The 27,986-nt window shown below is 42.7% G+C and overlaps 1 protein-coding gene across 2 annotated transcripts in view; it reads left to right on the top strand.

Moving 5' to 3' along the window:
• TEX15 (testis expressed 15, meiosis and synapsis associated) overlaps positions 1–27,986 on the top strand; it is an 84,150-nt gene that overhangs the window by 47,888 nt on the left and 8,276 nt on the right. Inside the window, exons 7-8 of one of the 2 annotated variants that reach the window (XM_053292159.1) lie at positions 173–6,987; positions 11,919–11,980. In XM_053292159.1, coding sequence (XP_053148134.1) covers positions 173–6,987; positions 11,919–11,980 — 6,877 coding nt within the window. The remainder of the gene's footprint in view (positions 1–172; positions 6,988–11,918; positions 11,981–27,986) is intronic. The other variant, XM_053292160.1, reaches the window with a different exon arrangement.

Raw genomic sequence — 27,986 nt, 5'->3', positions numbered from 1 at the left:
AGTCAAAATGTTTTTGACATCACAGAAGTTCAGCCAATAGTCAGGGAAGCATAATCACTACCATCACATTTTGACAAGGATATTACACATACAAATAGGCCAAAATAACTGTAATGATGAGGTCTTATAACATCTATAAAGATGTATTTTCATATCTTGCCTTTATTCACAGGAAAAGGAAGAGGACTTCCTTTAGAAAACTGCTCCCAAGTTACACGAGTCACAAGGATTGGGAAAAATCAGCTCATCTATGAGCATTTTAAAAATGAAGGCTGTGCAGTAAATCCAGAGAATAATGCATGTGCAGAAGTTAGTTCTTTCTCTCTAAACATACAGAATTGGAATGGCTCCTCAGCTGAAACCCAGTGCAGAAAAATAAAACACAAATTAAATAGAAGATGGGATTCAGCACAGATCGAAATAAATAATCCAAATCTTCAGTGTACACCTGGTGTGGATGTCTCCAGAGATGTTAGAAGTGACCATACAGGAAACTCTAATCAAAATCCTTTGAAAGTACATCCTGGAGTTTTTTCTGATTGCAATAGTCGCTCAAGTACTGTAATTACTTCAAGGCTGATTAAGGATCCAAGGTTAACAAAAAGAGAACAAAATTTAGAGAAGGAGAACGGAGAAGAAACCTTCCATGGAATTTTGCAGTATGAGAATGAGCTGGAATATAACTCAAAAATAAAAATACCTACAACTTTAGGCATACCATGTCCTTTACCTAAAGATTTTTTTCTCCTCAACTCTAAGCATGCATGTAGCCAAAGGCAGTATATGGAAAAAACATCATGGCAAGAAATTACTTTAGGCAAGCGCATAACACCATCTCTGTCTGTAACATCTCATAGCGATGCAAATTATTTAGTGAATGGTAAGGAGGGACTCGGTAATGTAAACAAAGTTAATGAAGAAATTTTGGCATCTCAGAGCACTCATACTTTGAAAACCAACTTAAGTCATAGTTCTTTACAGTCTAAGAACAATGAAAACGGAGTCCTTCCAGCAGACTTTAAAAAAGACAAAGGAATGAAACATTCAAAGCTGCCTTTATTATTACTGAACCCTTCTAACACAGTGGATAATGAATGGAAATCTCAGGAATCCCAGCCTGTTAGCATAACAATGCATAACAAGAAACAAGAACTTGGTATTGAACCTCCTTTGTGTAATGTTAGCATCATAAATATAAGCATCCAAAATCCTGAAAATGTGGCATCTGGCAAAGATGAGATGGATAATAGAAGAAAAAGCCAATTACAAGAGGATAGTTACACTTCTCAACTACAGTGCTCAACTGATAATGATACAAGATGTGCTAGAAATAAATGTACTTCATCAGGCAAAGAACATAATGGTAATGGTGAGATTGACAGTGTCCAGGACCATACCTTGGAGTTCAATAGACAAAGTTATCTTTCTGGAAAGATGGTGAAAGAAGTTTGGACTGAAGAGAACTGTGAATGGTCTCCAGATGATCAAATGGATGCAGAGAATTTTGAGCAAAATAAGCTTCAAGCAATAATGCAGTCTGAAAAATCCTGTGCTACTGAAATCCCTAGAAAGTCTAATAAACAAGTACGTTCACTACCTGAAGAAGCAAACAACTCCATACATAAATGTGAAGAATATACTGTAAAGAAAGAAAAAGATAGTTCAGTCAAAGAGAAAATTAGTGATATAAATAGCATCATATATCCATCTCATAGTGCCTATAGAATTGGTACATTAATGAGGGACTTTAGTGAAAAGTGTGTGTGTGTTTCTGAGCCAGAGCCATTAGACAAAAATATTTTTGGAGAGCACAAAATGTCCTCTTCACTTGGTGGACAAAGCACTAATAAAATGGATAACGTCATCGTTGCCCATGGTTCTGACCAAGCATGCACACACCAATTTGAAGAGGGCTCTTACAGTAAAGAAAAAAGCAAATGTATCTCTGAAATACAGATAACTTCTGTAACAGAAAATGCTGACAAAGCAACAGGAAAAGAACAAGAACATTCTTTCAATAATGACTTGAGAAAAAATGTAGATGGTATAAAAGATTGGATGGACATTTCTGAGAATGCTGATAATTTGAATTCAAATAGTTCAGTTTCTGATTTCAAGATGAATTTTCAAAGAAAAGATTCATTAACTGAAACAGAGTTGATGAAAATAGAAAGTGGTAAAGAGAAGCTGAAAGCCCTACATGATCAAGCATCGACTAATAAATGTATAGGCCTGATAGTGCATCAGAAAACAAATCATACTGCCTTTATGTCAGATAATTCTGTTCCTGTGCCTTTGGGGAATGTGAAACGAATAGAAATTAAAAAGCCTCAACCTGAAAACACAGGTTCTTCAAATTTTAGACTGTTGAGCAATAATTTATATTTTAAAGATGGTGTTCCAGAAACATCTGAACAGGATTTAGAGGTTATATGTGAAGACATTAATATCCAAGACCTAGAAAGTACTAGTGAGATTGAAATTACATCAGAATTGTGTAAACAATGGTTCTCATTACCACAGAAAGTACATGAACATATGTCCAGTGAAGAGGCAAAATTCTGGTATTTAAAGGAGCGTATGGATTGGGAGAGTCTGTTTGGAAAATCTAATCTGAATACACAGGTTTCAGGAAGTTTCTCTGTGAAGGAGAATGAAAATGAGAGCTTAAAATCAGGTGTGAAAGAATTAGAAACTGAATTGAATACATCTGTATGTCCTGACTTACAAATTACAATCGCCAACATACTTCAGCCAAAATTGAATCGCATTCATAACTCTTTCAGAATGAAAACCAAAATGGGGAAATGTACTGCTAAATATTCAGGGCAGAAAAAGAGTATTATATGGTCACAAGAGGAAAAAATGGGGAAATGCACACAAAATCAGAAACATTTCAAATTTTATCACAAAAAGAAAGAGCTTAATAGACACTGTTCATCTAAAATGGTTTCATCATTGTCCAAGGGACGATTTAAAACATTTGCACAGTCTGAAAAGCATATTAAGAATGTTTTGAATTCTCTTAACACTGAAGCATTGTTATGTAAAAACAAACATCTGTCTCAAAAAATAGATGGAGTAATGTTTCACTTAAGAAAAGCTCAGAGGAGTGTTCAGAAATCTTTAAAAATGCTTGCAAAGGCTGGAAAGAAAAGACGTGTCTCATTACCAAAATCATATATACTGGAAAGTTGTGACTCCATAGATTACAATCTAGTGTCAGCCAAAGAAAATTCTTTTTCTGAGAAGGAAAGGTCTAACGTTAGGGAAAGTAAAATTGCTACAGAAGAAAAGGAAGCAAATGAAAAGTTAAAATGCAAATCAGAAAGGTTCTTTAAAAGTAAAGAATATGTGAAGCATACTCCAACCCTCTCACTGATTGATACTAAAAGCCACTATGGTTCTTTTCCTTTGGATTCCTCTGTAACATTTGGTAGCATCTCAGATATAGCATATACCAATGATAATGTGAGAAATACAAGAATAACAGAACTTGAGACAGTCTCTGAAAAAACCCTTACTTTGGATACCACAGAACTCAAAGACTTGAAGCCAACCAGCCATGAACACATTATGAGTAATGAGCAGAAGATCTATATAACTGTCCCATCTGAAAATACCCAAGAAAATGTAACTATCATCACAAAACAAGATTCTGAAACTAGTAAATGTGCGAGCAAAAATATAGCAAAACGTTTGAATTCAGTTAGTGAAGGAATGGAATTAGTTGTCTGTCAAGCAGACAAAAGAGAAGATGAAGGCCCTTATAAGTCTGATGTAGAAATGAGTATAGTTGAACTTGCAAAACCTGTTCAAACAGCACTAGAATCTTCTGCAGAGAAAAACATTTCTAAACCAGATGATATTTCCAAGTTATTTTCCACTTTCAAGAGGATGGGAAATGTTTTTTCTAATGAAAAAGAAGCCCTAGAAATATCCCCAGCACTGCAAGAAAATATAAATATGAGTGTTAGTGTTGGAAGGTGTGATGCTTCATCAGATGCATTTTTACCTCCAGCAGAAGGTAAATATGATGCCAGTGTAAGTGTTCAGTTAATTCCACAAGTTTATGGTCCTGAATCATTGTCTTTGGAAACAAAGTCAAAGAATTCATCAAAGATAAATTTAGAGGAAAACTGCTGTGACAACCTACCAGATTATTTCAGTGAACAAAAGCAAAAGGCAGATTTTAATGGTGAAAACACAATGTTAAGAACAGAACAGTGTTGCTCCAACAAATTTAGTCAAATAGCAGAACGGGAATGGTACACTTCTGAGAGCAGGAAATCTAAATCATTGACCAAATCTGTGAAAGAACCAGAAAGTTATTCTGAGAGATTTTCATCCAGTGATTATCTACTGTCTCCACTTTCTGTAGATAATAACTTGCTTCCATTATCAAACAATTATATATCTCAAGAAGCTAAAAAGAAAAAAGAGAAAACGGAGATATTGGAAAGCAAGGAAGATTTTTCAAATAAAAAGCCATATGTGATAAGAGACATTCCTGTGAAACTGTTCGAAAAGTTGGCTTCAGAGCAGAAAGACACAAATCACCTTGCATCTATTAAGGAATCTCCCTGCAGACAGATTTCCTCAAGCAGCCGTAATAAAGGAGCTAGGTTTCAGTCACCATTAAGAACTGTTAATGAACAGAGCATTGGAGATATTGCTGCAACTGACACTTTATCTCATGCTTCATATGATGTTTTGCCAAATGTTATCACCCCTAGGAGTAGACTAAATGAAAGATGTATTTCAGTTGGACATCCTACCAGCTGCAAAGATCTCTGTACTGATATCAGATTTACAAATGTGGGAATTGAACTAAAATCTCTTGAATTTATAGTTAAAATATCAGCGATTTTGAAAAAGGCTGATCAAAGCTCAACTTTGAATATATTAAATGAACAGGCTATAGTATGCAAAAAGATTCTTTTTTCATTTATCAGAGCTTTTGAGAAAAAGCAGGATTGCTCTTTTGAGCATGTCTTAGTGTCTAAGGAGATACTTGCAAATGCTGAAAAATATATATGGACTAGTCGTAAAGTAAAACTCTGTGCTATAGAATCACTAATAGAACTACAAATTATAATGGAAACACTTGAGTTCATTGAAAATAAGAAGAGACTTGTAGAAGGTGAGCCAACTTTCCGAAGCTTGCTTTGGTATGATGATTCACTGTGTAGCGAGTTGTTTGGTGGGCCGTCAGGGCATCAACAGCAATCAAATGTATATCCTACTTTTCATGGAAGATTAAATTACAGTCCTCTCAGTGAGTTAAAAAATAATCATGAAAAACTAATAGAGATCTTGAAGAACACAAGATGGGAAAATCATTCTTACTATACATTCTTGAAATTGAGACGAGAAATTAAAGAATGTGAAGCAGCAATGAAAAGTAATTCATGTTTCTCTGATTTTTTTCTTTCTGTACCATATGTTTGTGGAGCTAACTTTGGAGATACTCAAGAAGACTTAGAAAATGCAAGAAAAAGGACAATAGATTTAATAATTATGTCTAATAGTCTTCCAGACAGGAGTACTGAAAAAATAGATCATCTTTGGATTATAATGGACATTATTACTACAAAGATTAAATTTATAAAGACCTGTGAAGAAGTGAATATAAAAGCATCACTGTTTGGTCTTGAGCACATATTTTTTGATGCTGCTAAAATTCTTACTAGGAGAGAACAAGATAAGTTTATAAATGAAGACTTGAATGGTGGAAAAGGACAAAATCCCAGAATAAATGAAACTGCTCTTTCTAAGCTTTATGGGACTTATGAACATATAATGGAGAAGTTTAGAAATGAACACTTCAACAGCACTCCTGAAGAACATGTCACAAGGAAATCTCCAGATGAATATTTTAATTGTGAAAAGATAGATAAGCAACGAGAAGCCAATTATTATATTCAGAATTCTCTTGTGTTCCATCTAGATGTTGGATATATTAGTAAAATACTGGATGAAGCGCAATCTGCTAATCTTAACAAGTTGCAGCAACTCATGTGCAAATGTACAGAACATCTTGAAATCATGAAAAAGTATTTTCAGATTTTACAGGAAGAAAATGTCAGTAATATTTTGATCACAAAAGAAAATGTGCTGGATTTCATGAAAAGTGGTGGCATAAATGTTGTCATATTGAAACCAGAAGCTGTAGAGGTTTACATTGAAATGGCAATGATGTATGAAGCAGTTTATTTTCTTAAAAACTCAATAGCAAGAAAAGTAGATAAACCAAGATTTCGAAGTTTGTTGTGGTTTGATGTATCATTACTATCTGAGCTTTTTCAATGTCAAAAAAAAATGGCGCCTTTTTCTTACCGGGAAGGCAGTCTTTGGAAAACAATACGATCTTCTGTCTCTGAACTTGAGGAAGAATTGAGTGTGATTGGTGACTTTGCCGAAAATGTAAATTACTCATATGCATGCCGTCTTCTTACAAGAGAGGTTTCAGAGCTTTCGGAAACTAGAAACCTACTACGAACATCTAAGTCTTCCATCTCCATGTGTGTTGATTTGGTACCATATACCATAGCTCTAAACTATGGGAGTACTGTGTCTGAACTAGAATGGAATTACAGCCAGTTATCTTTGCTTCTTAAAAAACTGATGTTGGCTGACAGGAAGGATTTAGGAAAAATGGCTCACACCATGAAAATAATGAAAACCATTGAGCACATGAAGTTTATCTGTACTAAACAGGGAAAGTCTCCTCTTCCTCTGGTTATATATCAGATGCTGAAAAACTGGAGAAAATCTGGTCTGTTGAAAAGAGAGGCAATGAAAACTTATATGGATACCGATGAACAACAGAGTACCAAACATATGTATGTCAGTGGCTTCCCAGTTTCAAACAGTACTACAGAAGTTGATTCCCAGACACAACGCAAAAGGCCAGCCAGTGTAATTTCAGAAGACTGTCCCTATTTGTATGAAGAGGAGAATTATTCCCATAGAAAGAAGAAAAAGGTAAGGCCGCTAACTACTTCTCTTTTAAAAACCTGTATAGCAGTTCATCCTTTTATTTATCAGTTGTAAATTATATAAGAGCAGCAATCTGTCAGATTTAGCCAAAGTTAAGATTAGCAGTTATAACAGGTTGAATAGAAATCTGTAATCTGGCACCCTAACTATCTTCTATCTATCTATTATATTAATTCTCCTGGGTGTGCCTTGGAATGTGCATCCCAGAGCCCAGATGATTGGCTGGGCGGCAGACACGCCTGATTGGCTGAGGAGCACCTGGGAGGATTGGTTGCCTTGGCAGCAGCCCGGCCATGGAGGCCAGAGGTGGCAGGTGGCAGTGCTAATTGGCACTGCTGCCTTGGCAGCAGCCCGGCCACAGAGGCAAGGCCCAGGACCGGGGAAAGAAAGTGGGAGGGGCAGAAGTGGCAGTGGGGAGGAGAGGTGGCTGGGCCCGGAAGCAGAGACTGGGGCAGAAGTGGGGGGGAGAGGTAACTGCTGGCCCCAAAGAGCACACAGATGCTCTGTGCGGGGGTCGGCTGGTATATAAAAGGCTAAGGACGTACATGGCAAGCCCTGCCCACACAGTGCTTTACCAATCGGAGGTAATGGAACAGAAGCACCGTGATGATTGGGCAGTGAGGATTCCTTATGCAGATAGGGAGGAGGAGCCTGTGATGGTTAAGGTCAGTTGGAATGCAACTGTTACTGGTCGGAAGATGTGTTTGATTGTAGAGAGAAGAATATATATAAAAGGATAGTGAGCAGGGGTCTGTGAAGAAAGGGGTTGTGAGGAAGGAAAGAACCCCTTCAGAAGGAGGCTGCCACTGTGCAAATTAGAGGAAGAAACAAGATGAACAAGATCTGTTAACTCGGGAAGGAAGGAAGAAAAAAAGAAGGGGGGGGATGAGCGAGTGGAGGAGAAGGGAAAAGAGCGGCACGGGCCTGGGCCTGTCAGTGATCTGAGGGGAAGGAGTGGCCATGGCGGTGGCAGTGAGGAAGGGCCCAGTCAACCACTGCTGCAGGAAGGAGCGGGGCTCTGGTGAGGGTGGGGAGGTCTCTGTGATTAGGGGGCTATGGCTTGGATAATTGGCACTGGCAACACTGCAACTGCAACCAAGAGGGGTGAGGGAAGCAACGTTATGGAGGGGGAGGAGCGTGGCTCAGGTGAGGGTGGAGAGGTCTCTGAGGTGAGGAGGCTGTGGCGGGGGTGACTACTTGCACGCAGATGCTCTGCACAGGTTAAGCTATTTTTTATTAGTCCTGTTACTGCCAAATTTCATCTTCACTACAGGAAGTGATTGCAGTTGGTGACTAATGATAGAATATGATTAGTCTTGGTTTCTTGGAAGTGATTGAGAGACAAGTATAAGTGTTCTATCGTACATAAGATTTACCACTTGTCAGTTTTTACCTTCAAAAAGGTAAAGTATGCACCTGAAGAAGAAAAAATTACATAAATGAGTGACTTGTAAATATAAGTTGCTTGGGAAGGTCTTTGTGTTGAAACAGGATGTATCCCTATTGCCTTTGAACCTAGTGAGGGAAATTCCAGACAGGTAGCTGTCTCGTTACAAAACTAAGAGGAGATTTTTCCCTATCCTGCCCTACTTTTCACTTAAAAATAAATAAACTTAACTTGCAGTTTCCTGCCACCACTGCTAGAAGGGAACATTTTGATTAAGATCTCCTTGTAGGCCTTCTCAGGCCTTCTCAGTAGTCCTTAGGACACCCTCTGCATTTTATGCCCTATATACTGTTACCATGTTTGCTCTGAAGTGTGGCAATAACTGTGCTTCATAATTATACTTTGCTCAAGGGGAGGGAAATTAGCTCTAATGGGCGCAAACCAGCATACAGCTATATAGTAATCTTAAAATACCAGGGGAAGTTGATGGCAATATGGATACACTGGAATTTAGAGTAGGCAAGAGAAAAGGAACACAGACACCTGCCTTCAAAAGAGAAAGTTGTTTTACTAAGGGGTAGTAAGGGTACAGAATGAGAAAGAGATAATTAAGTGAGATTAACGCCCAGCAGATTAGTTGACAACGGTTTTCTCATAAGGGGTTAGCGAACTCTGGTAATGGCTTAGGTTGCTCACAATACTCATCTACCATGACATAGCACTAAGGGAGAGGGGATAGCAGTTTGGGGTGAAAGTTTTAGGGAAAGAGTTTCTTGTTCTTATGAACAAGAATGCTTTCATAGCTACCTGAAAGCTAGTTGATGGGTGTGTGTGTGTGGTGAAGGAGCCTTCTCTGATCTATGTGTCCCTCATGGGGAAGGATCTTAGAGTGCAAAACTGGTCTGGAGGCATGATTTTGATAGACTAACAAAGTATTTTGAATACTTGTTCCATATAAGGTGTGACTCTGTATTGATCATACATCCTGTGAGCTATTACCTTAAACAAAAGAGTTTTTCAATAGGTGTTTACTACAAATAGTAGTCTGAGAAGAAATGGGAGGAGGACATCTCTTTCTAGCGTTACTCACCTAAAACTACTAACGGGAAAGGGAGGAAACGGCCTTGGGAATTGTCTTATCTGTGAAGGCTTGTTAAGAGGGAAGGAAGCCTGTATTCCATTATCTTTTGACTGCTATGGTCTGCTATGACTCTCTGCATGTTTAAATGCAGTCATAGTGGCATCTCCCAGTCCCATTATGTTAATGACCTGGGGCACCATGAAACGCCTAATCAGAACCTGTAATTTCAGGAATGCAACAAGTTGAAACTGAGAGCAGAGCTGGTCTTGTGGTAGCAAGCATGACTTGTCCCCTTAGCTAAGCAGGGTCCACCCTGTTTGCATATGAATGGGAGACTAGAAGTGTGAGCACTGTAAGGTATTCCCCTTGGGGGATGGAGCCACTCTGGGAAGAGCAGAAGGTTTCAAGTTCCCTCCCTGGCATCTCCAAGACAGGGCTGAGAGAGATTCCTGCCTGCAGCCTTGGAAAAGCCACGCTGCCAGTCTGTGAAAACAATACTTAGCTAAATGGACCAATGGTCTGACTCAGTATATGGCAGCTTCCTATGTTCCTATTTCCATGTAGACTAGTGATGGTGTCTCTGGTCTGGGGCTGCATTAAGGTATGCTAAAATGGAGGAGGGAGTGAGCCTGGCAACAATACCTAGGACAAGATTACATTTCTGGGGCCTAGTCAAACTTAGCACATGTAAAAAGGAAAACAGTACAAAACATTTCCTTTTTCAGCTTTCTACTTTGCATGGCTTCAGGAAGGCATATTAAGGTTAGCAGAGACCATAAAATCACACAAAAAGATACATTTTTAAATCAGAGGCAAACTTATACATCTAAGCAAATGCAAAATGAAATATGGAATAAAATGCATAATATTTCTGTAAAAGCAAGTTTAGACTAAATGTACTTAAGTGGGCCTGATACTTTGGCATTAAAGAGTCTTTTTTCCTTTAATTCATGTTCATGGGGTGACCTATGTCGTACATTTTGCCTCTTCTCTAGAGTAAGACCTGAGCAAGACCTAGTCATCCACAAGCTTCTTTCTCCCTCTCAGATCTTCCAAAGATCCTCTAATATCCCAAAGGGATTACTTCAGGATTTAATTTTGTTTAGTTACCTAATATTTGAATTGCCTCCCCCAGTTCTAAAATGCACACACACAGAAAGAGATTGATAAATGCTTCTAAACCAGAAGGTCCATACACATCATGCCAGATTCTTGTAGAGCTTGGGAACAAAGAGCTCTCACTCTTGCCTTTGCTTTCAAGTGGGACAATCAAGCAAATAAAAAGATACGGTACTCCTGACTTTGTTGACTATTTAACTATAGACAAGTGTTTAATAATAGTCAATTGACTAGCATGCCACTCTAGCCTTTTTCCTTCTAAATATCAATTGAAAAACTTGATCAAGGCACTTAGAGGCAACCTTCAAGAAGGCCCTCTCTTAACATCCTTTTGCCCTCATCTGTCTGCTCCTAAAGGATGAGAATGCTCTCCTTTTATTTTTACACAAGTCAGCATCCTGACTAAAGTTGTGCAGGTGCAGCCAAAGCAATCATGCACACAGTTTTAGCATCCCCACTTCTGAAGCACGTGATTAGCTTCAATATCCCCTTCTCTGAAAGTACTCTGTGTAGTGCAGATGTATGTCCATAAAGGCTGCACACTTCTCTAGAAAATATTTTCATATGAAACAAGGATGCTACCACTGCTTGCATGTTTTCTTTGGCTGAACACACACACACAGAGTCGAGATTTGGCCATAATTTCTATTCAGACTAATTGCTTAACTATCCTGGGGATTGGTGGATAGTTCTTGCTTCTCAGAAAATGACTTTTCAGCCCTTTTTTCCTGGCTGTGAGCGGGGACCTAACCCATCTAGAGATGTCGTCCTTTCCTCAAAGTTCATCAGGTAAGATTTTTTTTTTTTTTTTTTTGTATTCCTAGACTGAGAAATTATTTGATTTCAAACTCATCAATAGGGAATTTCTCCATTTCCTTAAATTCAGTATCTTCCTCTTAAGCACAAAATGTTTTCAAATTATTTTACAGCTTTTGCATAACAGGCCTTGTTAAATTGTATGAAGATGCATTATGATGACAGTACTAAAAAGGAATGTACAAAATGTGTATGAAACTTAAGTAAACAAATGTAGAACATTGTTTGTTTTTTAAAGTGGCTGACTGCACAAGGAGCCACAGATTCAAGAAGGATCCATGCTCACAGTTCTTGACCCACTCACCAGCCTGTCACTGCTGTTGAGCATGGTGGGGACTACTCTATGCCACTGACACATTGCATCGTCACGGCTGTGATCTACTGCCATTGGAAATGATGAATGGTCAGAAGCAGCAAGCGCAGATACCTCTTGGATCCGTGACTCCCTGTGCAGTATGTTAGCCATTGTGCATAATATATCAGAATTTTAAATTGCAGCTTTTATCCTCTTAGGTTATTGCTTCTTTGAAGACAACCAAAAATATACACGAAAAAGAGACCAGCAGATTTTTGAGGTACAAATACTAATTTAAACACACACAAAAAACTTTAGCAAAAAGTTACTGCCTGGTGGCCTGGTTTTGTTACAATACAAAAGACTAGAGTTATCAGACAAGAACAGTCATCATCGTCATCTCTTACACCAAGTGATGTATGTTATAACGTTTTGCATATTTATGAGACGTTTTTCTAAGATGTTAATAAATCAAAATGGATGTTAAGTAGTCTGGTGTAGTGTGTTTTATTTCAGATTTATTGATATAATTCAAGAAATATATGGAGTCTAGAATTCCTAATGTCCATATTGTATCCCATTGATTTTTTTTAAATCGATATTTTTATTAATATGTGATCATTTGTCCATGCAGGATGTATTTTCATTCCAGTTATGCTGATTTATCAGTTTGTAAAGTTTGGAGACTAAGCCCTTGCTTGTTTGAGAGGTTCTCTTGTAATAGAATGTTTTCAAAATTGGTTCTCTTTCTTGATAAAAGATGAAGTAAATGGTTTGCAGTTAGTAAATGTTGAAATTGTAAGCATTCGGACCATGGAATAGTTGCAGATGAAGATGGTTCTTCGACGTGAGCTCTGTCTTTTACACCAATGGGCTATGCGCTTGTGCAGAGACCTCGTCGGAACCTAACAAGCTCAGTTCTCCTGATTTAGGCGGAAACCCTGCCCCCAGCTGCTATATGAGGCTGTGCCACTCCACATCCCCTCAGTCTTCATCATACGTGCTTCAGTAGACATCATGGAATCTTTGGCTCGGCAACGAGTAGGACTATTCTTGAATCCTCTTGTTGTTTTTCTCTTGTTTTCATGCCTATTGTTGTTTTTCTTTATTTCGTGCAGTAGCGGTTTTTTCTTGGCGTTTTTATTTTTACGGTCCCTGCCCCCCCCCCAATGGATATGATCCTGGTCGGGACGGGGCTTTGTGGCCGGCTGGCCGAAGGTTTTCTGTGCCGAGCACAAAGACCTTTAAGAAATGTGTTCACTATGGATCTAAGATCCCTTCCCTCGATACTCAGAGTGTCTTCTTTGCCTGTGGGAATCCCACATTGTTGAGACCTGTATTCATTGCCAGAGGTTTACGAAGCAGGCTTGAAAGAATAGGGTTTCTTGCTTCCGTGCTGCCCTGTGGGACTTGGTCCTCCTTTCTTCAGAGGCCTTGTTGTTGAAGCAATAGTTTAAAATGGCTTCTTTGACGCAGTTGGAGCACTCGGGCTCCGCTCCTTCGGCACCAGAACTCCTGGCCTTGGTACTGGTATCGTCGATGCCTGCCTTGGACTTATCTGTGGTTTTGGCCTCTTCTGTGCCGCTGGAAGACGTGCCTAAGCAAACTTTACCTCTGGTGCCGGACCTCCCTTTGGTTCCTCCGGTACCGCTAAAGAAGAAAAAGAAGAAACCGATGCTAGTTCTGCATCTGCCAACAGGGCAACACCTTCCGCCTATCCCCCCCAGTCTCTTCTTTGGAGGCTCCGCTGATTAAGAAGCCAAAATTGGTGTCTTCGGGGCATGGCAAACCAGTTGTGGACCAGGCGTCAGAAGGTCGGCCGGCCATGGTACCAGCTCCTTGGATACCGAGTTCTACTGACCCTTGCCTTCTTACAAGTTCTCTAGTGGCCTCGATGTTTCCCAGTCAGATACCTGACCGTACCTTTGTGGGACAGGAACTCCCACAATGACTGTGGGACTGACGAATGGGACTGTGCTACATTGGACTATGAACCCTATTTGCCAGAGAAACCCACTGCAAATGCAACGTGGCTGCGTCGACGTCATTAGTCTCCTATGTGCCATGTGGATCAGCCCCCTTGGGGATCAGACAGTGTGTTGGTTCGGGGGAGCACTTCTTCCAGTACAGATACGGGATAGATTGGGATCGACGTGGACCTTCGTACGCTGATCGATACTGTGTCTCTACATGAGGTTCCACGTATGTAGAGGATGAACCCTCCTACGGAGATTGGCGCTGGGACACCGTTGTTTATAGACAATATTCCTACGATTATCGTTTGGACTGTTCTGACTATGGGAAGCCCTGGTATGGATCTCAGTACCGAGAGGGTTCTGCTCATGGAGAAGCCAGGAATATTCGTGATTGGCATAAGTCCTCTTTGCATTCGGAAGGGAGACCTCGCTCTCCTCAATTGTGCTAGGGGGCGCGGATCGCCTTCAGAAGTTCCAGCTCAGTCTTCGGTGCTGCAACCTGCCTTGATACCATCTGCCACCGCAGATGGGTCCTTGAACTACGTCTCCTGATGTAGAAGTTTGCCTTCTTAGTGGTGATCACCTCCGCTAGAAGGGTGAGTAAACTGCGGGCCCTGAAGGTTGATCTACCATACCTGCAGTTTAATAAAGATAAGGTTGTGCTCCGTCCGGATGTTCAATTCCTTCCAAAGGTAGTTTCTACCTTTCGTTGCTCCCTACCACTCACCTTGCCTGTGTTTTTTCAAAAACCTTCATCTGATGCAGAACGCAGGTTGCATGGCTTGGATGTTTGAAGGGTGTTGTCCTATGTTCAGAGGTTGGCAGAGTGGAGGAAAACTCCTTCTCTGTTTGTTCTGTATGATGGGCCTCACAAAGGCTTGCAAGTTTCTGCTCAGTCCCTGTCTAGGTGGATTGTCTCTACTATTGAACTTTGTTACAATTTGGCACATAAACAATTGCCTGCGACCATTAAGGGGCACTCAGTTCGGTCCATGGCAGCCTCTGTTGCCTTTGATCGTGCAGTCCCTTTGGACACTATCTGTCAAGCAGCTGCTTGGGCTTTGCCCCATTCCTTTATGCATCATTATGCCATTGATGCCAGGGCATGGAATGATGCTTCGTTTGGCAGGACTGTCCTGTAGTCTATTTTCAATTGATGTACCTCGTTTCTTTGACATTCTTCTTGCAGAGTGCAACCTTGTTTCCTATTGTTCCCTCCTCCTTGGGTGCTAGCTTGTTATGCATCCATTGGTGTAAACGTCATAGACCACGTCAAAGAACTATAGGTTGCCTACCTGTAACTTGGGTTCTTTTAGTGGTCATCTGTCCTTTTACACGCCCTCCCATCCTCCCCACTGGGTCTTTTGAAGGCAGACTCTGTGACTGAGGGAATGTGGAGTGGCGCAGCCTCATATAGCGGCTGGGGGCAGAGTTCCTGCCTATATCAGGAGAATTGAGCATGTTAGGTTCTGATGAGGTCTCTTCGCAGCTGCATAGCCCATTGGTGTAAAAGGACAGATGACCACTAGAAGAAACAAAGTTACAGGTAAGCAACCTGTAGTTTTGTTTTAGGGATTAGTTTCCCATCTTTGATTACATTGGCAAATCTATGGTTAAGTTATCCCTTACACGTTGGAAAAGAATCCTAGGTTAGAAGTATTTTTGTCCTAGAAAGGTAGTCAGTGATGGTGCTAAGACACCTCTCAGTATGTCTCAAACTGATAAAGTTGGCAAGAAAAAGATATTATCTTGGTTAGCTGTAGGTCTCTCTTTTTTAGATTGATATATTAGTTATTCTGTGGTGAAGCTGTTCATATCATTGCACTCCAAGTAAATCCACAGGCTTGTTTTTTGTTGTAATAGTTTAGGTATATGAATGCGTTGGAAGGCATCACAGTATTATTCTAAGTGCATACTCCCATGCCTCCTTTTTAGATGGTCTAATCATTTTATCTCTGTTTATCCTCACCTTTTCCCACTTCCAAATAAAAGTTCTATAAAATCTGTTGCCACATCATGCTTTTGGGAATGAGTACTAGGATTGATTGAAATAAGAATAGATTAGATCTGAGAGTTCAAGAAAGCTTTAGATGGTTCCATTGAAGCAAGTCTTATTTTATTTTGTAGAATTGTCCATAGTTTTTAATTAGATCTGGTTTATTATCTGTAATACATTCTCCTGATACAATGATTGTGTCGCATAGTTTTTGAAAGGGTTAAGCCAAATGTCGCACACATCATTGACCTTAAGAAGAACATACATTATGGGATAATCAGTAATTTCATATTCTGTCTTTAACCATGAAGAAAATATTGAGTATTAATACAAATTTGATTTGATGAATATTTATATACCACTTTCCAACAAAGCAGTTTACATCAATATAAATAAATAAAATGTCTCCCTGTTTCCACAGGGTTCACAATCTAAAAAAGAAACATAATATAACCACCAGAAACAGCCACTGGAGGGATGCTGTGCTGGGGATGGATAAGGCCAGATCCTTGATGTGATCCCAGTGTCTTCACACCACTGGGATACACGCCAGCAGGAGACCAATCAGAAAGATTAGAAAAGGTTCGTGTGGTGCTCCAGACTCCGCCCATGGCATGCATATGTTGGTTGACATAGGTGGTTGGAGTGCCGCTCTCCTCAGTTCCTTTCCAACCGCCAACTAGTACAGACGCCTCGGAAGTTTCTTCTGCTTGGTTGGGGTTTGTTGCCTCAACCACTCGGATAAGTGAGGAAAAAGTTCTTTATATATTGCTAACTCCAAGAAGAGGCTGTTCACATGACAGACAAGAAGAAAAATACCTTTAAGAGGTGTTGGAAATGTAACACCGCTTTTCCCTCGTCTGATCGACACTTGCTGTGTCTTCTGTGTTTGGGAGAAGAACATAATACCGAACAATATAAAATCTGTCAGTTTTCCAAACAGGCTTGGAAAATCAGGCTTTTGCGGTTAAAGGACGCTCTTTACAATTTGGCGTTAAAACCTCCATTAACTATGTTGACGGTTGCCCTGGTGTCGAAATCAGTCGATTCTTCGGCGTCTAAGGGTGCCCTTCTACAAAGTCCTTAAATAAGGATAAGCTGACATCGACTCTGAGCCCGAAACTTGCTTGCCCATCGAAACTGATTCAAGTCTCGAAGGAAGGAGCAACTGAGCCCTCTTCCCCAAACTCGAAAGAGGTAAAATCGGGAAAGGCTAAGACAGAATTGAAATGTGGAGCATCCTCCTCCACAACTATGACAGCCACTTCACATAAAAAAGCAAAATTGCTGCTTCAAAGCACCTAACATTGGAAAAACCCTCGACGTCAAAACAATCGACATCAGACACAGTGTTGAAACGCTTGGTGCCAGAGAATTTGATGACATCGAAGCAGTTGATGTTGGTGAAGTCTCTGAAGAAAAACCCGTCAACTCCATCTAAACCGAAAGAAGTACTGATAATGAACAAGTCAGTGTCTGGAAATGAATCGACATCATCTTCCTTGTTACAAAAATTTACAATACCGAACTTGAAAATTGTGCCTATGAAGGAGGCATGGAATGAGGCGGTGGTAACACTGGTCTCTAACAACTACTCATTCAATGTTGGTAATGACGGAAGTTCCCCATGCATACCCCTTTTCACCTTCTCCTCCAAGTATTATTGACCTTAGTGATAGTGATGATGTGATTGAAGTGCCAAGGACTCAGTCCTTTTCCCCGACACTCATGTACGTTTAATGGAGGATGAGAGACAGAATCTGATTAAATGGAAAACTGAGAAACCATGGAGTTAGGGATGTGCACGGAACCACGGAGCTGCGGTCGAGCACTGGTGTGGGGGGCTCTTTAAGGGCGGGGGAGGGTGTACTTACTTCCCCCACCGCGTTTCCTCTGCTGGAGCGCTTGTTTTGAAAAGCTTTTGGGGCGGCAGGATACCTCCCTGCCGCCCCTTCCCCCAGTCATCGGCAAAAGGCTTCAAAAAGCCTTTTGCACGACTTGCGCACACATCATGTCTCTGCAACGCGCGTGTGCAATGTGCGCACGCGCAAACGGCTTTTTGAAGCCTTTTGCTGATGACTGGGGGAAGAGGCGGCAGGGAGGTATCCTGCTGCCCCAAAAGCTTTTCAAAACAAATGCGCCAGCAGGGGAAACGCGGTGGGGGAGGTAAGTACACCCTTCCCCGTCCTTAAAGAGCCCCCCACACCAGTGCCAGACCGCCCTCATGTCCGGACCGGTCAGGAGGCCTTCAGAATGGCCTCCGGACCGGTCCGGGCTCATCCCTACATGGACTGCACACTCCTACAGTCCTATGCGCCCTGCTTCCTCTCAGTGGCATCAAGGAAGCGGTGAATGCGCTTATCAAAACAAACTCTATGAGACTTTCCAATCAACAACTCGTCCATCTTTCAAAGGGTTTACTCATACAGATTGCTATGTGCAACCCTTACGCATAGTGTGCTACACTGACCTGGTCAGGGATTAAGGCATCTTTTTATGCCCACATGATTATCATCGTCCCAGGGAAGTTACACATACTGTCACCTTGAGTTCGATTTCCTTCCATACGACTCAAACCACCATGTTGACTCAAACTTATCCTTGGTCGCCTCTTGCACCAACCACTCAGTCTAGTCCAGTGCAACCAATTCTCCCACCATTGCAACCGGCCTCACCGCTTGAATCTCAAAGTCCAACTCTGGTACCCTCAGATCATTCACCACAGGACACCCCATCATCTGACAGCCATTCTCCTGTACTGGATGATCTAGCACCTGATTCAAACAAAGACTCAAGCCACTGAAACTCTATCAGAACTGTCCCCAGATGATGAGGTCCTTAAGAAGGCCTCTGATTCACCAAAAGAGGAACATAAGAACTATCATGATTACTGATATGGCCAGAGCCTTGGGCCTTAGCCTTAAACAAGTTACTGAGAACACTGAAGATCCTGTTTACAAGTTTTTGCAAACTGCAAAGACGTCCCAACCTACTGCATTACCAATGCTTCCACTGCTGCTACAAGCTTCAAAGCAAGCATGGAAGAAGCCTTCTATTGAGGCCCCCACTTCCAGGCACCTGGAAAATAAGTATAAGGTCCAAGAAGAGGGGTGTGGATATCTTTTCAAACACCTATAATCTAATTCCTTGGTGGTTAACTTTTCGTCATCTTCCCGCTTGGATAAGCAATATGCAGCCCCGATTGATAAGGAGGGTTGTAAGTTTGACTCCCTTGGTAGGTGCTTGTACTCGACTAGTACACTGGCAATGCGTATTGAAGTGTATGTCACGCTACCAACACTCTGTGGGAGGAGCTTGCTGATACTAAGCCAGAAGATGGTGCAGGCAAAAATTAAAGAGCTGCAAATCAGATCACCTGATATTACCAGGCAACAAATCCACACTGCTCGCCATCTGATGGACTGTGAATCTAAGAACATGACAGGTTTGATAGCCTTGTGACTTCATGCTTGGCTTCGCTCCTCTATGTTGCAGTATGAAACTAGGGAGAAAATAGAGAACCTCCCCTCTGAGGGTGAAGGGCTTTTCAGCTGTGAAATGGATGATACACTAGAAAAATTGAAGAAATCAAAAATGACCGCAAAATCGTTTGCAATCCTTACCACTCAGTCTAGCTATAAATCTAGGCCAAAGGCTGCCTTTGTACCTAATGTACCCTACGGGAAGTACAGATCTCAATACAAGCCCACCGATAAGAGAGACTTTAAGAAACCCCTGAGGCCTAAGGGTACCAGCATAGGGGAAAACCCTCTGTTCAATGCCCTAAACAGGGTGTGAATTCAAAGCAGAACCTTTGAACGTTCCTGCCCAAGTTCCCATGATTTCCCAACATCTGGACAACTGGAAACGCTTAACTATGGACAAGTGGGTGCTTTCTATAGTCCAATTGGGCTACGCCATATGATTTCATACTCTCCCTTGGTTCACGGGCATAAGATCCACAACACCTACCCCCACTCTACAGGCAGAAATCATATCCCTTTTGGAAAGAGATGCGATAGAGCCTGTTCCCTCTGCCTTCCAAGGGAGCAGGTTTTATTCCAGATATTTTCAAGTGCAGAAGGACAGAGGCATTTGTCTGATCCTGGACCTCTGTACACTTAACAAATCTGTACAGACCACCAAGTTTTGCATGATCTCCATTGCGGTCATGATTCAACTTCTGGTGGGAGACAGATGGTTCGTTGCCATCGATTTGAAGGACACTTACTTACATGTACTGATCCGTCCAAGAGACAGAAAGTACCTGTGTTTCACGGTCAGCCCACTAGCCTACCAATACAAAGTCCTGTCCTTTGGGCTCTCAACTGCCCTGAGTATGTTTACCAAGGTGATGGCTGTGGTGATCGCTCAACTCCGTTGCCTTGGTCTAGAGCTAAACCTGTACTTGGACAACTGGCTTTTGACAGCCCAGTCGAGGGACAGACTGGAGCAAGATCTCAATACTCTTCTGCTCACTCACTCTTGACAGTTTGGGCATCAGTGTGAATTACAAGAAGTCCACAATGATCCCCACACGGACCATTCTGTTTATAAGGGCATGGTTGGAAGCCAGCCAACAAAAAGTCTTCCTTCCAGAAGACAGGATACTGAAGTTGCTGCACCATGTGAGCCTGGCTCTCTTGACCTGTACCAGGACCGCACATCAGATACAAATTTTGCTGGGCCTAGTGGCCCCCTGTACCGCTGCAGTAGTCCATGAGAAACTACACATGCAGCCTCTACAACACTTGTTTTTTGAGGACCTTCTATCTCTTTTATGGGTCTCCGAGACAACTATTGTGGCTACCGTAAATGGTCCAAAATTCCCTCTGGTAGTGGTCCCTTCAGGAAAACTTAAGCATAGGCATCCCCTTCCAGTCTTGCTTCTTTCAAGTGATTGTGACTGAGGATGCCTCCAGGGAAGGCTGGGGAGCTCATTGCCTAGCTTACAGGGTAAATGGGTCGTGGATGATCACCCAGAAATACTTTCACATAAATATGCTGGAGCTACTTGTGTCCCTTGAAGGCCTTCAGTCTATATTACAGGGCAAAGTAGTGCAACGTGATGGACAATACCACTGCTATCACTTAAGTGAACAATCAAGGGAACAATCAAGGCTCTATTTAGCGCCTCCTGTGTAGTTTGGCACTGAAGATCTGGGACTGGTGTATTCAACACAAAATTCACCCTGTGGCGATCCACATCAAAGGGGTCGACAATGTGGAAGTGGGCTCGCTGAGTAGTACCTTGCATCTCTCAGACACTCACGAACAGATGCCTTTTTTTGTTCCATAGAATGAAACCCTGTATTACATGTTAACTCCCCTTCCCTTGATTGCAACCCCCCTTCATCAAACATTATGCGCTGCACCTCCGGTCCTCGATACGCAATTTGGGAGGGGTATCTTGAAGCAAGTTATATCGTAACTGCACAAGGTAAGTCCAAGAAACCCTCCTCTTGTAGGAGCTTGCTAATCGCCCGGTGGTGTGAATAGACTGGGATCACGCCAAGGATAAACAGGTTGTTTACCTGTAACTGATTATCCTTGAGTGATCCTTGAGGTATTCACACATCCCACCCTGCCTCCGATCATGCTTTGGGCAGTGTCTATGTTTTTACTTACCTATTCTCTCACTTATCTCTCCAGTTCCACTTACGGTGGTTGTTGACGTCCGGTGGCTGTCCAGAAACCAAGAAGAATGGCAGTCTGATCACCTATGTCAACAGACGCATGCGCGAGGGTGGAGTCTGGAGCACTGCACAAAGCTTTTAGAATCTTCCTGATTGGCCTCCTGCACAGACGTGTATCCCAGTGGTGTGAATACCTAGGGTCACTCAAGGATCATCAGATACAGGTGAGCAACCTGTTTTTCTTCCCCTTTGAGTTACTCATGTTTTCTCCTCATTTCCCCACTCTTCTTCATTTTCCTCAGGGGAATGTACCCCTTCACACCTGCCTGTTGTGTATGGCCTGCCTGAGGAAATTTAAAGGAGAATCATCACTTTTAAAAGGTGCCTCTTTGCTCAGTTAGCAGTTAACAAAATGTAAAATCTTGAGACTGTTCTTTTATTCCCTACTTAGTCCTTCCCTCCTTGCTTATTATCCAAGTGATAATATACCCAGCCCAGTACTACTTAACTTTCTCTCTTCAAAATTTGAGCAGCATAGAAAACAGTATTCCGTGCTGAAAGAATGTTCCTTTCATATTTTACAATTAATCTGAATAGAAATCCTTATCTGTATTTGATGCATGCTGGTTGAAGTGTGTCACTAATCAGCTTCATGCCTTGCCTCCTTTTCAGAATAGCTTACTATTCCTCCATATTCACAAAAGCGAAGCCTGCCAGGTCTTCGTTTATTACCTAGTTCTTCTGAGTGGGCTCTGTCCATCACACATATGGTCTTCAGGCTGGCATGAAGTGGAGACCGGAACCTTCCAAGCTTTTTCTCTCTCCAGCTTTGTGCTGAGGCTCTTCCCCCAGTATACTAGGTCATATGCGCCACATCTTCCTCCTGAGTTCTTTTTTCATCCGGTGGGAAAAAATTGTCTCTCTGAGAACCTTATGTGCTTCTGTAAAAGTGTGTGTGTGTGTGTGTGTGTGTGTGTGTGTGTGTGTGTGTGTGTGTGTGTATCTTTTATCTGTATCATCTTATTACTCTTTTTTTCTGTCTGACTTTTCTTTTTGTTTGGTTATAGTATTCTTCTCCCTGTTCATTTTGAGTTACTCATGTTTTCCCCTCATTTCCCCACCCTTCTTCACTTTCCTCAGGGGAATTGTACCCCTTCACACCTGCCTGTTGTGTATGGCCTGCCTGAGGAAATTTAAAGATTGTACAGGCTGCCAGGCGAAATTCCCCTCACTGGATTGGCATAGAGCCTTTGCCTCTACTGCCTTGGGGAATCTCATTTGGCGGGGACCTGTCTTCACTATCAAAAATTTGTGCAATAGGCACACCGCAGCAGGGCCTCCAGACACTGTCTTTCACTGTGGGAGAGAGCTCTTTCTGCTTCCCTGACCATGGATCAGGCTGCGGGATCATTCACTGAGCACTCATCCCCCCATTGCTACCAATGTGGTGGGTGCTGCCTCACAAAGCGGCTTGGGGGTTCCAACACCTCCCCTGATCTGCATTGCCATGCCCTCAGCTGGTAACCTTACGCTTTGTGCAGCCCCAGCCCCACCTCGGGGGCAGGTGCCATTGCCTTCGCTGTTCCCCACCAGTTTGGAGACATCCTAGCCCATGAGTGGGCTCCAGGCACCGATGGAGGTGACTAAGAAGGCAAAGCCGTGCACCCTGCCATCCTCCGACATTGCAAAGCCAAAGAAGAAAAAGAAGGCGATGAAGGAGCTTGGAGTTCAGGCTGGCGTGTGTGCGCAGGACTCTGGGTCAGGGCCAAGGAAGTCTGATGCTGCCATGTAGGCATCAAGGCTGGCAGCAAATGAGCAGCACAGCGCTCCCTCAGTACCAAAAGTCGTGAAGGAAAACTTTCTAGCGAAGCTTCAAATGCTCCATCCTGACAGACATGGGATCAAGGGAGCAGCCTGGGCCAGCCGATGGAGCCTCCATCCTGCTCCGTGGATCATCGCTGCTCTGCACACATGCCTCAGCAGTATTCCACAGGAGGAAATGGGGGAGGGTCAGACGCTGGACCCTGCCATTTGGACTGGTCGGGTTCAAATGGCTATTCCTGTCCTAGAGGGCGAACCAGGCACAACAGACCCGTTATTCTTCCCCTGGCCATAGCAGAGACTATTATTATGAGGACGACAGTGATTATTTGGGTTATGGCAGGGAAATGTCTCATGCTTAGGATGACCACGAATGCGACAGATACAGTTGGGGGGGGGGGCATAATTTTGCTTCCAGTCAGTGGTTTTGTGAGCAGCAATGCGGCATTAGGTCATTCTCCAGATCTCCATCCCATGGATACCAGTGAAGATCTTTCTGTTCTTACAGGGGGTCATCCTCACCTCATAGGGACCTGCACCATCATTATGAGGACCAGCATTCTCGCAATCAATGCCCTCAGGTCCAGGAATGTCACAGAGTCTCAACCAACAAGTGTCCCTGCCCGCCCACAGTAACCCTCAGGGACAGTTCCTATGTTGCCGCATGAGGCCCTACCATGTGTGGACCTGCCAACGGCCCCTATTGATTAGGTGATTCCAGAATCTACGGCAGAGAATTTAAAAGTCTTTAAAACTCTGATTCAAGTTACGAGGAGTACTCCGATGACTCGTTTTTCACGCAACCTAGCCTCTAGGTCAGCACCCCCAGATTGGGTGGAAGATCCAAAGCCGCCATCGCGTTCTGAGGAACTCAAGTCATTTTCAAACCAGCTTGCAAAGATGGTGTCATCTCTGGGCCTTCAACTGAAAGAAGAAACTAAGCAGTCTTCCAATGAGATTATTGATCCAGTGGAGGGCGATACACAGGATTTGGTGGCCTTGCCAATGAACCCTGCCCTCTTGGACATTACAAACAGTTGTCAGGAGAAGCTTTCCTCGGTTGCCCCAACTTCTAGAAAACTGGAAAAATTTTACATGGTGCAAACAGATGACTCTATGTTCCTACAGAAACACCCGATGTCTGATTCTTTCATGGTCGAGGTGGCTGCTCTCTGTGCCCATGGACAGGGAAGGCCGCATGTTGGATGCTATTGGGGTGTATGTATTCGACTTCCACTTTACAACTAAAGATTACTTGCATGATCAGGTAAAATCATCTGCTCTGGGAGAAACTGTTGCAAGAAAAGGAGGCAGTTAAGACTCTGAAGGAGGCATTCAAGGAGGTATTCAACAAATACCTCTTGCATACTTGCAGACTTTCTATTGACTGTGCAGTCAGGGCCCTGGCTGGATGTATCATGCTATGCCGCCACGCTTGGCTATGCTCTTCAGGCCTAACACCCAAGGCCAGATTGCTTATAGAGGACCTGCCCTTTGACGGATCAGCTCTGTTTGGCAATTAAACAAGATGAAACGATGGAACAGATTCAGAAGTTGTGTAACACTGCAGAATCCATGATCCTTTCCTCCTCAAACAAGTGAAGTTTAACAAACCATTTCAAGCACAGAAAGCATCTTATTCAAGGTCCTCCTCCCAGTCTAGCTATGACCAGTCCTTTTGTTTGCAGTGTTACTCATGGTACAAACGAAGGCCTTTCACCAACGATAGCAAAACCTCATCTTACCATAAGAAGACCTGATTACCCTTGTATTGGGATGCACCTGAGACCTTATCTAAAAGCCTGGGAAGATGTCACTACAGATGCTTGGGTCTTTACGATTATACATCTCAGCTACATCATAAAGTTCAAGGAACACCCCCCAGACTCTGGGCTATGTGTTGCTCACCCTGATACTACTCTGCTCAAAGAAGTTGAAGCCTTACTACTAAAAGGAGCTATTGAACCCATCTCTGCACTCCAAATGAATGGCCTGTTCTCTCCATACTGTGCTGTGCCGAAGGAGGGGGGCCTTTGCCCCATTCTAGACTTAAGGTTCCTGAATTGTTTCGTGACCTACAAGCGTTTCTAAATGCTGACCGTGTCAGACATCATTCCTCTGCTGTCAAGGGGCATGTGGTTTGTCTCCATAGATTTGGAAGATGCCTACTACCATATCACCAACAGTTCAGAGCACAGAAATTACCTATGCTTTCAGATAGAAACACACACGTTTCAGTTCAAGACGATGCCCTTCGTTCTTTCCTCTGCCCCAAGGGTTTATGCAAAATGCATGGCCTGGATTACCTGTAGGAAAGGGGGATTCAGATCTTTCCTTTCCTGGATGACTGGCTCCTGACAGCAAGTCACCCAGAAGTCCTACTCAAGAGCCTACAGGTAACCAGTCTCTCTTAGGCTATCTCGGGCTAAACGTAAACCACAAGAAATCTCACTTATACCAACCAACACACAGAATTATGTTCCTAAGCATTGTTTTCGACTCCTCTGCTGCTGCAGTATACTTATCAGAAGAACGGACTCAGGAAATCTCCAATCTTGCTCAGACCTTACGGCGCTCAGCATTCCACCCTGCAAAGGATGGACCTCATACAACAAAAGTTGGGTCTGATGGCTTCAACTATTGCCACTGCTCGACTTCACATGCATCCCATTCAGAAGTAGTTCCTGGATTCTTTCAAGCCCACCAGAGGTCACCAATCAATTTGCCTTCTTCGGTCCACACAGCACTACAGAGGTGGAACATTGCCAGGAACCTCAACCAATCAACTTCTTTCAACAGACCTAGTCCTGAAGCTTATCTGACAACACTAACAACAGACAAAGCAGGGTTGGGTGCCCACTACAGGAATCTACATCTAAATTGGCCCTGGTCCCAAGAGGAAGCTCATCATCACATCAACTTCCTCAAACTGTTAGTGATATTCAAGGCCCTTGGGGGGTTTCAAGGACACCTAGTGGGTCAGCAAGGAGAGCAACATGGGAGGAGAGCTGGTCTTGTGGTAGCAAGTATAACTTGCCCCCGTTGCTAAGCAGGGTCTGCCCTGGTTGCAGATGAATGAGAGACTACATGTGTGAGCACTGAAAGATATTCCCCTTAGGGGATGGAGCTGCTCTGGGAAGAGCATCTGCATGCTTGCAAGCAGAAGGTTCCAAGTTCCCTCCCAAGTATACCTCAAAGATTGGCTGAGAGAGATTTCTGCCTGCAACCTTGGAGAAGCCGCTGCCAGTCTGTGTAGACAATACTGAGCTACATAGAACAGTGGTCTGACTCAATATGTGGCAATTTCCTATGTTCCTATAAGTTTATTTATCATATTTTGTACCACCTGATATGTACATCTCTGGACAGTGTACAAATTTTACTATTACAAATCACAGATTAAAATACATAAAACACAATAAAACAATATAAAACAAATTATTAAAATTATCAAAATTAATTCTAATTAAAAGCTTGCAAGAACAGGAGAGTCTTGAGGGTCTTCCTGAAAACAGACAGAGAAGAAGATGCTCTTAGTAATGAATAGTGGATTTAAGCCCAGCTTTTGTCTCAGAGCAAGCCCACATGGGGGAAAAATGCTGATTCATTCACTCCATGTTTGCTCAACAAAGGCTGTTGCTTTTAAAAACTTAAACTGCTTTCTCAGTAGCTGATTTGCTGTCACCATACCCTAATTATTGCAGGGTCCCCCCCCCGAGATTTGGGTGAATGTCCAGGGAGATCCTCCTTCCCTTTTCTGAGGGAATGGGTCCAAAATCCCTCCACGTGTAGTTCCCACATGATGAGAAAACTTGGTAGGTTGCTGAACAATTAACATTGAGGCATGTTTGCACCAGAGTAAAACCCCTTTTCCTGAGTCAAAAATCCACTCAGAGGCAGGTGAAAGTACAAAGAACAAAAAGAGAAAAAATATTTCCAAAATACTTTAGACTGCTTCAGTTGGAGGCTTTCTCAGCTTTTAGTTAGAGGTAAAAAGAAATAGTACTTTACAAGATCACTTCCAAAGATCACTCCAGCTGGTGTTTGGACTGGCACACTTTAAAATCGTGGTTACCCAGTTGCAAGGATAATTCAAAAAGCACCCCCACTGGTGCAAGAAATCTTTAAAAGCACCTTTACAGGGTACAGAGACTTCTACAGAGCCCTGGCTGTATAAAAGGGCTCAGGCTGAGATCTTCTTTGTTAGATTACAGATAAAAACACAAAATCAAAAGAAATCTAATGCAGGCTAGCTAACACACAGTTCCCTGGCTAAACCTTTTCCTGAAGCCAAAGCCCTTGGCTTCCTTTTCCCTTGAACTCACCCCAAACTCCAAGAGATAATTCAAGTTTTCTGCAATCTTCTCTCTCAAGGATCTGCAGATGTCCTTCCATGAGAGTGTCCAGGCTGGCTGTTGGCCATGAGGTAGCCAGACTTAGTGGCTGGTGCTCATGAAGTTTGCTCCCCATCTTCTCTCATTGTTCTCCTGGCTCCTTCTGAGAACAAAGACCCCCTTCACTTCCTCCCACCAGACACTCTAGATCTTGGCCACCGTGTGCTGAGTGGCTGATTCCCTGAGATCACTGCCTGTCAGTCAGGACAGGTCTCACTTCCGGACCACTCTTTACAGGAAAGGAAAGGCTGTTACTGCCTGATCATTACACTGTTATTTCAGCAGAAAGCATATTCCAAAGCCCTGGGGCAGCCACAGAGAAAGCCCGGTTGTGGGTCACCACCAGATGAGCTGGTGGCAACCATAACCAGACTTCTCCAGAAGAAGGCGGCAGGGTTCATGACAAAGGAGGCATTCTCTTAAATAGCCTGGACCCAAGCTGTTAAGGGTTTTATAGGTGGTA

This window comes from Hemicordylus capensis, chromosome 2 (assembly GCF_027244095.1).
Source record: "Hemicordylus capensis ecotype Gifberg chromosome 2, rHemCap1.1.pri, whole genome shotgun sequence".
In the NCBI taxonomy this organism is placed as follows: domain Eukaryota; kingdom Metazoa; phylum Chordata; class Lepidosauria; order Squamata; family Cordylidae; genus Hemicordylus; species Hemicordylus capensis.
This window is presented reverse-complemented; position numbering and strand designations above follow the sequence as displayed.